This window comes from Terrapene carolina, unplaced genomic scaffold (assembly GCF_002925995.2).
Source record: "Terrapene carolina triunguis isolate 2854851 unplaced genomic scaffold, T_m_triunguis-2.0 Scaffold97, whole genome shotgun sequence".
In the NCBI taxonomy this organism is placed as follows: domain Eukaryota; kingdom Metazoa; phylum Chordata; order Testudines; family Emydidae; genus Terrapene; species Terrapene triunguis.
In genome coordinates, this window is record NW_020664448.1 from 2627889 (window position 1) to 2645806 (window position 17918).

Below are 17918 nucleotides of genomic sequence, written 5' to 3' on the forward strand. Positions count from 1 at the left end.
GTGTGTGTGTGTGTGTGTGTGTGTGTGTGTGTGTGTGTGTGTGTGTACGTACACACACACCCACACACACACCAGTAGAGTGCACACAAACAGACCATGGCAGGCACCGTGGGGTAGAGTCACACCATGGCTTGCTACCAAGGAGGGATGGTCTCTTGCTAACCTGCATGTCATATGGGCTAGTTAGCTACCTACCACAGATAGACTGGTAATGGTATTATTTCAGCTTGTAGCTGTTCCATCAAGTCCTTTTGAAGGGAAAAGCAAGCTGTCTCTCTGTTTAGATGGGGCTAGGGGTATTAAGCAGTGAAATTGATCTTCCTATGTTGCACTAATGCATCTCATTCATTCCAGTCTTGAAATCATGTATGTTGTAGGTTCTAGTGAGAAAGCTGTCACTGATTTCAGGAAAATAGGAGTCATTTGACTGTGTACTGTGTTTTAGTGTATCTGAAACTTGATTTAGGAACAAGGACACTTTTTTTTTTTCTAGACTGAGAATAACCTTACCATAAAATCCCTGTATTTCAGGAATCTGAGAAGATACTGCATTTATTTTGCATATATTTGGCATTGTCAATTAAGTGATATTTAATAAAGCTGGAAAATAAATCCCCCTTTTCTACTTCTGATTGGAATTTTAAGCTCCTTGGAGCCAAGCCTGGCACTAATTCCGTAAAGCATTATGCCCCCCTGTAGGGCTGTATAATGGATGGTATTCACCTACTCTCCTGCAGACTGTACCCTCATCTTTGCCAGTACTGGGTTCTTGAGAGAATTATGCTGCAGTAATGAAGGCACCACCAGAATACCTTTTCACCATACATACTTTCTAGTTTGAGAGCAGAACAAAGTGTCTAGCTTGCTTTAACTTCTAGCACTCTCCACTTTGAAGTGCTGTGTTAGAAAAATGCGCTAGTTCTTTGGCTAATCGACAGTGGAATAAAGAGAGATCCCAGTGTGAAGGTGCACTGTGCATTTCTTGCTTTCCACCCCAGAATGCAACACAAAAGCATCTTTCCAGGGAAATGAGATTTCTCCCCACTATTTCCTGTCTCTCTTCATGGTTTCACACTCTATTCCCCAGCAAAAACCATTACACAGCCATTAAAATATTTAGAAAATCCTGCTAAATTGACTGAGCACTCAAATTTTCTCTCTTCGATAAGTGTAAAACTACTGAGTGCTACAAAATTTGGGGGCAGGATTTCTCCCTTAAATTAGACAGTCCTATGGCTCTTGGACAAATGGGCATTCATCTGAGTGCAGAAGTGAGCTCTTATGTGCTAGCTGTTCCAGCACTACACCAGTGACCAATACTGCCAACTGAAAGGGTAAAGTTCAGTGCCCATGCGCCAGAGCAATGATGTCCTGTAATAGCAAAAGGCTGGTGGGATTAGGGGCCTTGTACTGATGTAAGACTAGTGCCGCATCTATCGGTTTTAGGCCCGGCTTTTTAAACGTATTTGGGCATTGCTGTGCTCTGTGCTGCAGTACCTAACTGATTTAGGAGTGAAAATATTTTCAAAAGGGAGTTAGGCACTTAGGAGCCTAAATACCATCCAGTATCAATAGAACTTTCGGGGGAAGCGATAGCTCAGTGGTTTGAGCATCGGCCTGCTAAACCCAGGGTTGTGAGTTCAATCCTTGAGGGGGCCACTTAGGGATCTGGGGCAAAATCAGTACTTGGTTCTGCTAGTGAAGGCAGGGGGCTGGACTCAATGACCTTTCAGGGTCCCTTCCAGTTCCTTGAGATAGGTATAATCTATATATATTTTTAACTTAAACATCTAAGTGCTTAAATCCCTTTTGACAATGAGATTGTTTCTAAATCACTTAGGTGTTGCAGTGCTGAGCTCAGCATACCCATGTGGCTTTAAAAATCTTTAGAGTTCATTTTGGTCCTTGGGGATTTCCTTTCTAAGTTAGGAGGATGGTTGGCCTATTTAGGACCATCCAGCTGGTCTAGAACAGCTGGAATTGAATAAGTGCCATCTCTCACCCTGGAGGATGGGGGGGAGATACTCTTTAAAAGTTGGGGATTATGCAGCACTTTGTGTTTTCAAAACCAAATGCGTCCCTCCTTGCCCACTCATCTTCTGCACTGCAAACGGCAAGTCTTCAGTAATTCCTAGCCAAATTTTTCTCTCCTGGAATGCTCAGGTATCTGTCCTGTGAACCGCGACAGCATAGATTACATCCTGTCCAAGAATGGCAGTGGAAATGCAATTGTCATTGTGGTGGGAGGAGCTGCAGAGTCCCTGAACTGCACGCCAGGGAAGAACTCAGTGACTCTGAAAAATCGGAAGGGATTTGTGAAGCTGGCTCTACGACACGGGTAAAGGAGAAATCAGCTCTAATCCATAACACTTCAATTTCCAGCACATCTATGGGAGTAGATTTATAACAGCCCCCCCATTACACTCACCCTCAGCACCCCCAACCCTGGTCCCAGCGGTCCTGGCCAAGCGGCGCCGGCCCGGATCCAAACCCCACAACCCCTCCGTATTTTCCCCGGACATGCCCGGCTTTTTGGAATTTCCTCCCAGACAGGGATTTGAGGACCAAAAAGCAGGACATGTCTGGGAAAATCCAGACGTATGGTAACCCTAGCAGTAAGACTCTGCTGTTCCAAAGCCTGTATTGTCCTTTACTTTGTTCCACTTCCACGGTATTGTTCTGCCCACCCCTGAAATAGGAACCAGATTAACTTTTTGTGTGTGCGCACCTATATGAAACTGGTAGTTCAGGTGCTTGCTTCAGCCCTGCCCATGCAGCTCTGGTTGTGTAAGTCATTGGTGGACAGCTCACCTTTTTTCTGATTTGGGGGTTGTATTATGGGAACGCCTAGTGGCCCTAGCTGAGATCATTGTGCTAGGCATGCCATGCTCTGTACATATACATGGGCAGTCCCAGCCCTGTAGCTCTTGCAATTTGAAGAGACAAGACAAAGCGTGGGAGAAAAATGGGGGAAATCCTTCCTTACGGAGGAGAAACAGATTAAACGATTGGCCCAAGGAATCGAACCCGGATCTCCTGAGTCTCTCTGGTGCCTTAATCCCAATCCCATCCTCCCTCTCTAGTTTAGACTCTGTCTTCTGATGATTTGTACAACTGACTGGGGCACCCACTGGAGCATATTGCATCTTGCAAACCATAGTAACTCCTAGCAATAGTGAAGGCTTGTTTTGGATGTTGCAGGCAAAGTTGCAGTGAATACAGCATGCAGAAAATCAGCGGGCGCCTCCCCTGCTGCCCTTCTTTGCTCAGGCAGCTGTCTGCTGGCATTGAGCCTAGAAGCTGATTTCCAGCCTCTGGAAGGTTTTGATTCGTGTCTTGTTTCTTTCTTTGTAGAGCGGATTTGGTCCCGGTGTATTCGTTTGGCGAGAACGAGGTTTACAAGCAGGTGATCTTCGAGGAGGGCTCCTGGGGAAGATGGGTCCAGAAGAAGTTTCAGAAACACATTGGTTTTGCTCCGTGCATATTCCATGGCCGTGGCCTTTTCTCTTCCAACACCTGGGGATTGGTACCTTATTCCAAGCCCATCACCACTGTTGGTAGGCACTGGATTTGAACATGTACATGACATTCTGCACCGCACTGTTCTATTGGGCTGGAGAAGAGGCTGGTTTAGACTGTCCTGAGGTTAGGATAACTAGACTCCCTGGATCCAAAGGCTCAGATTCAAGCAGGGTGAACTTAGCCTTTTATCCTTCCTTGCCGTTATCATGTTGGTTTAGCAGAAGTTGTTACACTGGGTTGCTCTCTGGAATCCAGATCTGTCTGGATCCCACGCCAGCCTGAGTGTTCTGACACTGAGCCCCCTCTTTGTTCTCGCCTCCCAAAGCACCAAGCTTTTCAGAAGGGAGAAACAGCCCAGTTCTATGCAGGGTTTCTCTTACTGCAGCAGGTATGTCAGGTCTCTAATTCATCAGTGTTAAACATTACAGCCGTTACTTGGACCTACCAGAAACTGAGGCTCTTGAAGTCCTCTTAAAGGATCCACAGTGAATGAAAAATCCATCCTACGGCAATTGCCTAAGCTGTGCAGACTGTCCAAAGTTATCATTGTTTCCTTACTCTGTCCCCCTTCTCTCCACATGGATCCTATGTGAATATCTTATTTACAGTATTGTAAAGCGGCATCTCCCTTTGTGACCCAGATAAGAACCGCACATGAACCAATAGCCAACTCAGCAGAGTGCAGAAGATCAATATATTTGGCATGGATCACGCAGGAACAGTTCAGTGAGCTAGAATTTACCTTTCAGCCCAGGGTAATGCATAAGCTGCACTACCCCAGGCGTTGCACCAGGAGGCATTGTATTCCTGAGAAATCCTGCTAAGATACAATTCCTCCTCCTTACTCTGGGAGGGGTAGTAAATTACTGCTGGTCTGTAACAGCAGAAGTTGCTACACCCTCTGGTGCATTGGCAGCAAAATTTGCACTGGTGTAACTTTGATTCTGCTACAACCACTGTAATTGGCTACTAAAGACCTGCTCTGCACCACTGGAAACCAGGGATTGTGCCGCTGTGACTTGCACTCTGATGCAGAGCTCGCTGAAGGCAGTGGGAATCTTTCCAATAATTGCAATGGGCTTTGGATAACCCCCTTAGTATGTTAAATTGTTCTGGTGCAAGCCCTGTCTTACACCATTGCAAGGCATCTACATCTGGGGCTGCACAAGTGTAGCTACACCATTGCAAAACTCCAGCATAGATAGGAGTCTAGACAATGCAGAAACCTCAGACCCTCTGTTGGGAGAGAAACTGTCTAATGTTCTGGATTTTGTTTTTCATTTCAGTTGGGGAGCCTATCACCATTCCTAAAGTTGACCATCCGAGCCAGAGGGAGATAGACTTTTATCACTGCATGTATGTGAGCTCTCTCATTAGACTCTTTGACAAGTACAAGACTAAGTTTGGCCTGCCAGAGACTGAGGTATTGGACATCAACTGAGAGAACTACGTTTGACCTGGTGGTGACCTGCTCGAAATCAGTTGGAGATGGTGTCTCCAAAAGTCCACATTGTTTTTTGTTCTATAAAGCTGAAAGCATGTGTGGATGGGTGTCTGTTTTTAAAGGAAAAAAAGTTGTTAAACTATTCAAATGTTAGACCTTTTTAAAAATAAAAAAAAAAATCTTGCTTCAGATACATCCCATTACAAATTGCTATCGCTATCAAGAAGAACACTACAATTCCCCACAGCTGTGGGAATGAGGACAGGAAAATGTGATTCCCATTGTAATCTGCTATATAATATTTCTGATTGCCAATGATGGACTTTAAATATTCCCACTGCTACAGATTCTTACTAGCAGTGGCCCAGATTCTGCTGGGAGAGTAGGGCCCATTCATTTTGCAACCCAAAGAAAGCACTTATTTGATTTGATAGTGACCCCGGTATTGTAGGTACATAGCACAAGGGCGTTTCTGGTTGGGAAAAGCCCCTTCTGAAAGCACAAACAATGCAATTTGATGGTTGGGCCCTGTTTTTATAGCTTCTGGTGTGCATGGGGTTGGAAACCAAAAGAACTTGTAACTCTAATGTACCATGTTATTTCCATGCAGTATATAGTATATTTAGCTCCCTATTTTTAATTTTTGAATGTCTTTATAAGCAGGTCTGACTTTAGATGGTACTTGAATGTGTGTTGTATGAGAATGTTGGAAGCGCTCAGTATTAGCCAGCAATACTTTAAACAAACTCTAGAAGTATTGGGAGGTGCAATTTTATGTGAATGTAACAATGGCCCTGATCCTGCAAACACTCAGGGATGTGCAGCAGGGTGAATCTGACGGGGCTGTTCATGTGCATGAAGTGATGCATGTGTTTGCAAGATCAGGGTCCAAATGTAAAGTTGGGAATGAATTCTGCTGTTCAAAGATGAGTTTATAAAAAAATTATAATATATTATAATATATTCCATGCTGCGAATGTAAGGAAGTAGCCTTTCTGCACAGGATATACGTTTATTGACTGTTTTTAAATGTTTGTTTATAAAATGTTTACATGGATGTTGACACCGATGCTTGTAGTGAGATGTCTTATTCAGAGTACTGTGTGTGTGTGTGTGTGTGTGTGTGTGTGTGTGTGATTTAAAACATTGCACTACTGCATGTGTAACCTGCCTTCTTCAACAGTTAATTGTTGAGTGTATTGAAGCTCTGAAACGTGCCTTTGTATTATGCAAGAGGACAGTCCTGGAATCTTGCATCACAACTAAATGTTCCTCCTTTCCTATTTGATGGAATATTGTACCACATCCAAACTTTTTGTACAAATTTATAGAAATAAATTTGAGCAAAAATAGTTCATACCCTCTTCTCCTGCGCCATGCCTCTCTTCTGCGTCATACAGATGTGTAACCGGGTTCCTTAAATGTTATCTGTGGCTATTTGGTTTATTTTATTTAGACTGTGTTGCAAGTGCTCCTCCAACATACTCTGGGTGCATGTGCATTAGGGCAATGACAACCTACAGATTAACCAATAGTAAATCTTTAACTCTTCCCCTCTCAACCTCTCAGAAATTAAACACTTACTTTCCAGAGATCCTTCATGAGACCCAGGTTTGGCGTATAGCCCTGAAAAGTGCTGAAACGCCTCTTGTGCGGATCTTACACATCAGTTACTACTTCAAGTAGTGTCCCTATGGGTGCTCCACTGTAGGGGTTTCTGCATCGCTGCGCTGCTGATCAGAGAACTTTGGGTGCATGTGCTGCTCCTCACGTGCAAACCCACCTCAGTTCCTTCTATAGTTCCGTCTCTAGCCAAGGGTGGTTGAGCTGTCCATTTGTGGCTCAATGCTTTTAGAATTGCTAATTTTTTAGCTTCCCTGGAAGCCTCTTTTCTTCGTTTACATTTTATTTTGGACATTGCCTTTTTAATAAACTTTTTTTGTCTTTCGCCAATCCCTTGGTATGCCCAAGCCCCTCTTCTCCCTCCCCGCTTCAAAAAGTGTCTCAGTTGCAAGGAATCTATCTCAGTAACTGACGGACACTCAAAGTGCGTTCACTGCCTGGGAGAGAAACATTCCACAGAAGTGTGCCTTGTGTCAGCAACTGAAGCCCAGATCCAGGGAAGATGGAGAACTGAGGCTCAAACTCCTACTCAAGGAGTCAGCCCTTCGACTTCCTAAGTCCTGGCAGGAGCCCTCACTGCAAGGGAGGTGAGCGAGTGCAGACTCCCAGGAGCCACTCACGCAAGACCTCTAAGGCAAGGCCCAGGAGTCCCCATAGAGCGCCACAATCAAACTGAAAACTATCTCCACCTGGATCAGTGTCATTGGTACTGACAGAACTGAAGCCATCTAAATCTGGTACCCAAGGCACACGTGGTACCAGACCAACAGAGCTAGTTACTCTCTTAATGCCAAACATTTACAAATGCACATACACACACCTAATATATAGAACTATAATAATAATTTTGTCCTGGACATTGAAGACGGTTGCATTGAGCCCTTGAAGTCCTAGAGTTAGATCATTCAGGCGAGAGAATATATCGGACAAGTAGCCCAGCCATGAGAGCCAAGCTGTGTCATACAGACAGTGAGAGAGTGGGAATGGGTGGTCTGTCAAAAATACCTGGAGTTGGGCATGAAGTTCAAAGCAATGTGCCCTGTGACAGCTGTCAAACCTCCATGTGGAGCAATAGAGTGACATGCTTGCTTCTCCTCTCATTACAAAGAGTGGAAAAGATTCTGGAGTTCAAGGGTTGAGCTTCTATAAAGTTTACAGCACTGTCCTGCACCTCCTTCCAGTTGGTGCAAGTGCTTCCCTATGTATACTGCAATGTGCCCGCATTGCATTGGGAGCGACTGCTCTGATACGTGTCACTATTCCACTATACTTACCAGTCATTGGTTTTGTGCCATCGGTGCAGATGCCAATACATCCTCACCTGATGATACCATGTTTTTGTGAAGTCAAGCAACCAGAAAATCTTTCGCAGTTCTGGTAGGCAGCAACTGGAAAAACAAAATGTCCTCTTGTATTGCACCTTTGTAAATATACCACATGTACACAAGAAGGTGAGCTAAGCCTGCTATGTCCATGGGTTCGTCCAGCTGTGGAGCAAAGTACTGGCTACTAGTGATTGAGTTAGGACCCCATGGGCCATGTCAACAATTCGGCATGCCGCTGTTATTTGATAATGGCAGGAACTGAATTAATTTTGGGGCATAGTGCTTACCATGGCTGCAGCCACAAGCAATAGTAGTTCCTCTGCTGCAGTGTGAGATTTTTCCTGATTTCACAACACTGTATCTCATGAAGTATGCTGCTTTGAGGGCCTTAATATTGCCGGCAGCAGCAGAGCGCAAAACTTTCTTGTTTGCCATTAACTGCGCCCGTGTCCGCTTGAAAAATCCTAGTGGTTTGTCCTTGTGGTGGTCATGTTTTGTTCCTGAGTGTCTGCATAGAAGAGATGGTTTTAGGCTGTTATTCGACAGGACTTCACTACATCCCACACCCTGCGGCTGAGGGTATTCATGGTCTCCAGTCCAAGTAAATCCCATGTTGATGTACTTTGTCATTTACGTCTTTGATATAGATCCTGTTTTGTGACTGGTGTTGATGTTTTGCATCACAGGCTGAGATCCCTATGTTTAGTCAGTAGTCAACATCTCACCGGCAATTTCTGCAAGTACACAGATACTGGCAAAACAAATTTCATCACTTCACTGCTCATCACTGATAGCTTGTGTTCTTAACATTACCTCTCTTTAGCCATCTGTCCATATTTCACTGTTACGGACAGATACAGTTATAGTGCAATGTATACAACCAACCCCCCCCCCTTAAATTCTCTAGCAATATCACAAACTCACCCAGAGCCTGTGTGCGAATGACCTGACCAAAGTCTCTCAGATCTGGGATTAGGATTCTGAAGCTCTTGGCTTCAAGAAGCCCCAAACCTGAGGTCTGGCTGGTCTTCTGTGTACTTGGTTCAAGAGATACTCCATTACTAAGGCTCCAAACAGGGAGGAGTCAAGCTCCTGATAAATTGCACTGAAATCCCAAAGCAGGGAACAAACACAACTATTCCCAGGTATGAGAACTGCTTAGGAATGCTAGAATAGCTGGAGGGGAGCACTTAACCAGCCAGGAGGGAGTCCAGTGAAAGCTCAGTAGGCAGGTGCAAAAAAGGATTCTTTTTCCCCCCTAAGTCAGAGGTTCTCAACCTATTTACCATGGTGGGCTGCATATGCAGCTCTCTGTGTGATGTGGGCCATATCCACACTATATACTACATATAGTACTGTATGGCCCTGAGGCTGTCACATGGGCTGCAGCTGTGTGCTGATTGGGTCGCAAGCAGCCCATGGGCCGCAGGTTGAGAACCACTGCCCTAGATGATTGAGACCAAGAGACCAGACACCATCTGTGTCACTCTGCTCTAAGAAGCAAACATGTGCTGTCTGTGAAGACAGTCTGATGAGGAAGTTGATTCCTCAAGGCTAATTCACAGTTAGGATCCTGGAATGTTTGAAATCACATTCCTTTTTGTCGGATTTACAGAAAAGCTGTACCGGACCCGTGACAGGACTGAGTACTGGGGCTTATGGTTAACATCTGATCTGCTGCAGGGGTTCTCTGTTATAACACATGCAGTGATGGGCCCAAGCGTCCCGGCAATTCGGTTCTGGACCTGGATCTGGGCTTTCCATCTCAAGTCCACTTCTGCTTCCTGTATCCTGGAAACAGAAATGGTCAGGGCTGGTAGCCTGATGGCTTCACGTACACAGAAGCAGGGAGCCAAATGACTCATCAGTCAAGGATAGTAGTAGCTAAGGACCAGCCTGCTCACTTCCTCCTGCCTTACTGACAACGAAGACTATCAGTTCCAGTGTTTGCTTTGCTGATGAGCTCACCTTGCCCATGGGAGATGAGACGCTCCACACCCTTAACATGGCTGCCCTCTTGGAATGGGGGTTTAGACAGATGTTGAGGAGAGGCCCTTTGGTGGTCCTGGATGGGAAGAGAGCACCATGTTGGGGCTGGTGAAACATGCTGCAGCTTCCTTCCTCCCTCCGGATTAGAGGCTGTGCACCCGCACTCTGTGCAGACACCAAGGCCGCTAACCCCGATGGAAGCGTCTGAAGGACACTCCACGATGAATCTCACAGAATCCGCCTCCCATGGCTTTTACTCTGAGAAGGTACAGGCTAGCTCTGCACTATTGTAAGAGCTACGTACGGCACCGGGACCTGGCGAACCAGTGTTCTAGTCCCAGTTCTGGCACTCACCTGCCATGAGCAAGTCACTTTCCATCTCTGTCCTCCTCCCACTCTTGGTCTGGCTTGTCTATTTTAATGGTAAGCTATTTGGTCTCTGACCACACATTTGTACAGCGTCTAGCACAATGGGGCCCTGATCTCAGTCAGGGCTTCTGGGCACCACCCTCCTACAAATAGTAGTAAATAGTATTGCTATATTGGTATCTGTGGTTTCCGCTTAACCCCCAGTGCCTTCCATTATCACCTTATTTTCCTCTACTGCTTTATTGTTACAGCAAATTTCTTAGTTTTAAAGGGAAACTTCTTGGGCTCCCCCTCTCTCCCACAGTATGCTTCCCTTTCTCCGATCTACTGGGGCTATATCTCCCCTCCAGGTCTTCTCAGAAATAATTGCTAAGATTATTTCTGCTTCTTCCTTTAGGTTAAGTGGAATCAAACCTTTCAGGTTTCATTATGTCCCCATTCCCTAGCTGGTCTCTAATCTGTCCTTGAGGCCTCTCTGTCCCCTTTTAGTTGGGATTGCATTCCTAAGCATTTCAACCTTCTCATTGTCACTGTTACTTGTTCACCCCAGTGGTTACAGCGTGTGTGGGTGGGGTTGTGTGGGGCTCTCAGACTGGGATCAGAGCTACTGCGCCATACCGCACTCCAACCCTGCTCCAGTCCCCCTTCCTCATCAGTTCTCCACCCCCCCAACCTCACAGGCTGTATAGAATCGTAGGACTGGAAGGGACCTTGAGTGGTCATCTAGTCCAGTCCCCTGCATTCATGGCAGGGCTAACTATTATCTACACCATCCCTGACAGGTGTTTGTCTAACCTGCTCTTAAAAATCTCTAGTGATGGAGATTCTACAACCTCCCTGGCAATTTATTCCAGTGCTTAACCACCCTACCAGTTAGGAAGTTTTTCCTAATGTCCAACCTAAACCGCCCTTGCTGCAATTTAAGCCCCTTGCTTCTTGCCCTATCCTCAGAGGTTAAGAAGAACAATTTATGTATTTTATTTGAATAATTTGTATGAGGCCTGTTGCCTCATTTAAAAACAATATCAATATGCATCAATAGCTTCATGAGCTACAAACTACATGCGCTCACCTAGTATATGTATAAAGACATTGTGAAATGTCTGTAGCAAATGCATGAACATTTACTTCACGTGTGGGGCGGGAGGGTTATGCTTGATCCCAACCCTCTGGCTTTCAAACCACTTGAAACACTGGATCACCCTCCTTACTAAGTAGCAGGCAAAACTTTCCATTGTCACCTCTTGCTTCTCATGTACTTATTCAAAGTTTGCTCATCCCATTTTGCCACCTCATGCTAAAAGTACAGTACCTCAGTTGGTGCCTGGCTCCTATAGTCATGCCCTGAAGTTTCTTTAGTTATTGTGGGTAACGCCTTGCTCATTTTTGCTTAGCGTTGTAAAAGCAGAACTGTCCATCCTACGAGAGTGGTTGAAAGAGTAGGCAGAATGGTCTTGTAGGTAAAGGGCAGACATGGGACGCCGGACTCCTGCATTCTATTCTTAGCTCTGCCACATCACTTAGCCTGTCCGTGCCTCAGTTTCCTCCTCTGTAATGGGGGAGATGTAATCGTACCTACCTACGAGAGTGTTGTGAGAATGAATTCACTGATGTTTCCTAAGTGCTCTGAGATCCACAGAGAGAAGGGGCTATTATTATATTAACAGAAACAGGGAGACGCTCGGGCTATTATATGCAAATATAGGAATAGCGAGTGATTTATTTATTCATTTATTTATTTGATCTTTACAGAAAGCATTGTCATCTCAGTTCTACCAAAGAGACCAAACAGTAAGCATGTGCTGTCCCCCAGTGGTCAAACTGTGTAGTGCCACAATAGAATACCCGGGTTTGTGTATGTTTTAGGAAAGTACTCAGAGTGGGAAATCCCGGAAAGGTGTTGTTTTTATTTATTACATGTATTGCAGTAGCACTTAGGAGCCCCAATCACAAATGGGGACCCCATTGTGGACGGTGTCTGACAAGCACAACAAAAAGACAGTCCCTACCTTGTGCGTAAAAATGCGTTGTCGTTTTATCGTCAACAGTGGGGCCACAATAAGGAATTTCTACTAAGAGAACTCTTCTAATCGTCACTCAGTAAAACTGTCCTTCAAAAAGCCTGTTCTGGGTGAGTCACCAACACCTCAGTTTAACAGCGTTATGGGGGCTATTGTAAAACAGCACCTTCTTACCCAGAAGACATGCCCCATGTCTGCGTTCCAAGCCAGATGTGCTTAGTTGTCATTGAAGGAATTTTTTTAAAACTAATTTTTAGTCCTGTTAGCCCTGAAGCGTCAATACAGCTCTGGGAGAGCAAGATGGCTTTGATTTTGCGGCCAGACCTCTATAGGAATAAGTACGTGGCTTGGGGGTGTGAAAAATCCACCCCCCTGAGCGATGCAGTTATACCGACCTAACTCCCATATAGACAGCACTGTGTCGATGGGAGGCTCTCCCCTCGGTGTGTTAGCATCTTCACTGAAGCGCTACAGCAGCGCAGCTGCATTGTTTTAAGTGTAGACTTGCCCTGACTCATGCATGGTTAAGAGAATCGTTAATTAAATTCCAATTAGAGTCTTAGAGGATAAATTTGCAAGACATTTATTTACTTGTAGACTGAGGAAATTTGATCTGGAGTCACAATAATCCAAGAATATAATTTTAATGAGATACTTTCCAGACACTTTAAAACACTCTTCCAAACCATTAGCTTTTACTGATGTGTAGCAAGAGGTTCATGTGAAGGTTGGGTGCATGTCATGATTGTTAAATGCGTTGAGCAACTCCACCTCTCATTGAGTTCAATGGGATTTGTGGGTGCTCAGCACTTTGGAAAATCAGGCCATCTGCTTTTATTCAGCAGGACCTCAGTCTGTTTCATGAATTGAGTTTAGTTTGGATTCCGTGTCAGGAATCCCAGAGCGCATCAGAGGTTACTTTTTCCAACTGAAGGTGTGTGAGGTGAGAAGGGGAAATTTAAACAAGCACCTAGATTCTTACTCCAACTGATGACTCATGGGACAAGATGGAGAGATCTTAGTTACAGATCATCATGTAAAAGCCATTAAAAACCAAGTCTCTCTGGTCTTGTAAAACATGATTTAATTCACACTGTAGGTTACAGTTGAAAATAGTGTTACCCCCTCTGCCAAGCGGGCTGATGTCAGAGTCTTGCAGGTCACTTTCTTGTTGGAGGAGAAATCAGCGACACAAAGGCTGGATATCTTTAGTGTCTCTTGTTTTCTTTACACTACATTTACCTGTCTCTGAACAGAGGTGGTCACAAACAGCAGGCAGGCAATCCCCTCTCTCAGAACTCTTAACTAAAACCCAGTTGCCCACTTTGCTCAAAGAATTGACTCTAGTTAGATTAAGGCCAAATGCCTCAGCTTCCCTCAAAAGAATATCCATCACAAAACTATCAGCATGGACCGAGCATCACGTGCATGCTAAGAAAAAGAACTTCTAAGGCTATGTGTAATAATGTCATCTGCTGACTCTTGCCGTTACAAATACCTTTTAAAAACAAATTGAAACTGATCCACAAACGCCAAGAAAACAGGCAGAAAAGATACCTCCAGCTATTCCTACCAAAACAAAAGACACAGTGTCTACGCCCCGGATTGGTTTTTTTTTAGTAAAAGCTCCTATCATTCTAGTGTCCTCCTTTTCCGTTAATTATCTATTTTATAACATTCTGGCATGGTAAAGACTATGATTACATACACACAGCAGAACTGACACCTGCTAATGTGTAGGACTCACTCACAAGGTTGGATTTATGGCTATAGAACTGCCAACCCTAAGCATTCAAAAATCAGGAGCCAGGCCTCAAAAAACCACGAGGCTGGCTTAAAAAATCATGAGATTTTTTTTTCAAAAATAATACATTTGGGGTTTTTTAATTCTTTATTCCTTCTGGGCTTTCAAGACTTTAGGGTTCATGTTTTCAAGCTTTTCTCTGCAATCTTGACAGCTAGATATCTACTCTTTTTTAATGAAAGCTGAAATTCTGATGTAGTCATGTGACTGCAAGAGCTACTGACTAGCACAAGAGATGGCAGCACTGTGGCTACTTTAAACACAGGATTGGAGTGCAGACCCGTCACAGGGACACCGCTGAGCAGCACAGTTTACCTGATCAGGGGAAGCAGAATAAGAGGCCGACACAGAGCTCACATTACTCCACCTTGTGGCTCTGCAGGATAACAAAGCGTGCTACTTCATTCTGTTTGAGGGCTGTGCTGTGTTATGAAAGAGGCACTTGGTGGTTAACTGGGCTGTGTTGACCTGGCTAACTGGTGGTCTTGGCCTGTAGCTAATCTACTCCAATATTTCTGTCAGTGCACACACTGAGACATTTTCCAGAGAAAGTTACTGGACTCGTCCCTACTTCCTACTTCCCTTTGACTCAGACACAGGGTAGGACAGGCCTTGGGTCTTCTTCAACCCAGGCTGATGTAGGAACTTCAGAAACACATGCGCCAGACCTCAAATTCCATTTGTATGGCCTCCCAAAAATTCAGTCACTCAGCCTTCCTGGGCACCTGCCTCAAATTCCCATCCTCGTCTCACCAACTTCTCAGGGTCTGACATCTTTGCAGAGTCTCAGGCCAGGTCTACACTAAAAAGTTAGATTGACTGAGCTACGTCACTCAGGGTTGTGAAAGATCCACACCCCTGAGTGGTAGAGTTGAGCAGACCTAACCCCTAGTATAGGCAGCGCTAGATGGACAGAAGAATTCTTCAGTCAACTTAGTTACCGCCTCTCGGGGAGGTGGATTAACTATAGCAACGGCAGAACCTCTCCCTTCTCTGTAGTGAGTGTCTGACTGGAGGGCTACAGCGACGCAGCTGCCATGATTTAAGTGTAGACATATCCTCAGCAAGGAGTGGGCAGGTATCTAGTGCTCTTCCCCTTGCTGGGTGTACTAGCTGCCATAGCAATAGCTCGGGAACACAATCATTTATCATAGCATTGGGGTCCTTTGGGGAGAATCGTCCTTGGGTTCTAATAATAGGCAGCAAGTTTCAGACAAACAAAAGGAAGTATTTCTTCACACAACACACAGTCAGTCTGGGGAACTCTTTGCCAGAGGATGTTGTAAAGGCCAAGACTATAACAGGGTTCAAAAAAGAACTAGATAAGTTCATGAAGGATAGGTCCATCAATGGCTATTAGGCAGGATGAGTAGGGATGGTGTCCCTAGCCTCTGTTTGCCAGAAGCTGGGAATGGGCGACAGGGGATGGATCACTTGATGATTACCTGTTCTGTTCATTCCCTCTGGGGCATTGGCCACTGTCAGAAGACAGGATACTGGGTTTGATGGACCTTTGGTCTGACCCAGTATGGACATTCTTATGTTCTTATAAGAGCTATAATTTATTTTCCTCTGTGCATGAGATGAACATGTTTCTGTATGGATGCAAAGTGTTCTGTGAGCATTCTGAGAGCTTTAACTGATTGAATTTCTCTAGTGCAGACCACGCCTAAGTGACTGGCACAAAGTCACAAAAAGAGTCAGTGTCAGAGCTGGGATTAGAACGAAGAAATTGCTTGTTCTTAGTCTTTTGTCCAGAGCACTAAATCATGCTCTTCTCTAAATAAGATGCACTGAAACTACACGAACAGCTGATCTCAAAGGAAAATATTAAATGATGTCTTTCCCACCCCATGCGCTGAAACTAGCCAAGCATAACAGTTAAGCCCAGGGCATGTCTGTATAATAGATTTTCCTATTTGCCCGGAAAGTTTCTGCAACGTATTGTTTTAAGAGAACTTGGAAGGTGCCAGTGAAGGTTGACATTCAGCCCAACATCACCCAAGAGGACAAAAGCATGGAAATGAGCATTGTTGCAGCAGGAAGTTCTATAGAAGGACGCGCCCAGTTTGCTCCGCAGAACACACAGAGGGATCCCATCGGATAGAATTCAGGCCTGTGTAGAGGCCCAGCATCTCTTCAGTTCCATGTAAGCCCTCAGGCATGTACCTCCTTGAGTCCTCCCATGCACAGCCCCCCAACAATGTAGAACCACTAGAACCGTGAGAAGGCAACTTAAGGAAAAATTCTCTCCCAACCCCAAATCTGGCCCTCCCTGCTGCTCTTTTGGATTCTCTGCGCTTTGGATCATGAAATGGGTTAATTGCGGATTTATTCAGTACGTTTAATTACCACGTTGAGCTGTATGTGCCATCCAATGGATCTCTGTATATTTACTAATGAGCTATTAATTTAGCACCATTTGTCCTGGAGCATCTTTAATGAATATCCAGAGTTAGGATCTCAGTTTTACACCTGATGCAAAATGGTGCCTTCCGCAGCACACAGCTCCTAATGCCATGCTGTAGCAGTGTTCCGGGTTGGGTGGGGGGGAAATTGCCACCTAGTCAGGCCCTGAGTCAGCACAGTACAAGCGCATACCTAAGCATAAGTAGTCCCAATGAAGTATGACTACTCACGTGCTAAATATCAGGCTCATACTTAAGTACTTTGCTGAGCAGGGGCCTCAGTCACTCCTGCAGCACCTGACTTTCCCTTTAAGGTGTCCTCAAGGCCGGCCCTAGACCAAATGATGCCTCAGATGAGGAGCATCTTCAGCGCCCAACCCCCCATTTGTTAAACTTTTGAATGCCTTATTTTTTATTGCATTTGTAGCCCATTTCATGACTTTGATGCACGATTTGCATACATGATTTATCCCTGTCATATAAGACGATAAATGTGCAAGCTAGGATCCGTAAATCTGTATTTATTCATGCTATATATAAGCAAATTAAAAAATTCATTTCTTCTTATAGAAACTTTTTAATTTGAAGAATAACTTAAATGTACTAACATCAAGAAATTGAACTGTGCACCAACACTGGGTGGACCAGTATTAAAGAGTGTTACAGTAGGCGACAGCCTTAGAATGTTAACCCTAGTCCTTTAGTTCAAGAGGTCCCTTTTCTCGCCTTTCCCCTCACAAACTGAAGCACAGCATCAGAGAGATCCAAAGACCAGCCAATGGCATTTTCAAGTAATGAGATAGCCAGCGATGTCAGTCTCTTCTTGGCCATCGTTGACCGAAGATATGTTTTAATGAACCTGAGCTTCGAAAAGCTGCACTCGCCACTCGCAACTGTGGCTGGCAGCGTGAGCAGATTCCTCAAAGCTATCCACACATTAGGAAAAGTGTCCTTCAGCTCTGCATCCTGAATGAATTGGAGAACTTGGAGTGGAGAGTGCTTCCCGTGTTGCAAAATGTGATGGATGTTGTCCAATTCAACATAGAGATATTTCTTTATCATTGATGTCCAAACATTCCCCATGTGTCAGCGTCCGGTGAAGGTCCATACAATTGTTCAAGAGTGTTTTCCTGTCCACCAGAAGCTTACTAAGGTCATACAACACCCCCCCGCCCAAGGTTTTTTTGTGGTGCTTCATTTGTCTAAACCTTTCTTCAATGGACATTCAAGCAGTATCAATGAGCGAGCAAAAAACCCTCCCTCCTGAATTTTATTTCCGAGCTTCCCATCACCTCATCTCTGCCCTCATAACCAAACTATCTCTTCTTCTGGTGAATATGAGTTTCTTTGAAGACAGACTCAACTCCTAAAGTTTTCTGCCATTTCTTTAGTAGCAGTGATGGCCTTTTCAAA

General features: G+C 44.7%; 1 protein-coding gene across 1 annotated transcript in view; it reads left to right on the forward strand.

The window, feature by feature from the left end:
* Window positions 1–6318, forward strand: part of DGAT2 (diacylglycerol O-acyltransferase 2) — a 36351-nt gene extending 30033 nt beyond the window's left edge. Inside the window, exons 6-8 of the mRNA XM_024204962.2 lie at window positions 2164–2338; window positions 3355–3557; window positions 4809–6318. Coding sequence (XP_024060730.1) covers window positions 2164–2338; window positions 3355–3557; window positions 4809–4963 — 533 coding nt within the window. The 3' untranslated portion in view covers window positions 4964–6318. The remainder of the gene's footprint in view (window positions 1–2163; window positions 2339–3354; window positions 3558–4808) is intronic.
* Window positions 6319–17918: the final 11600 nt, after the last annotated feature.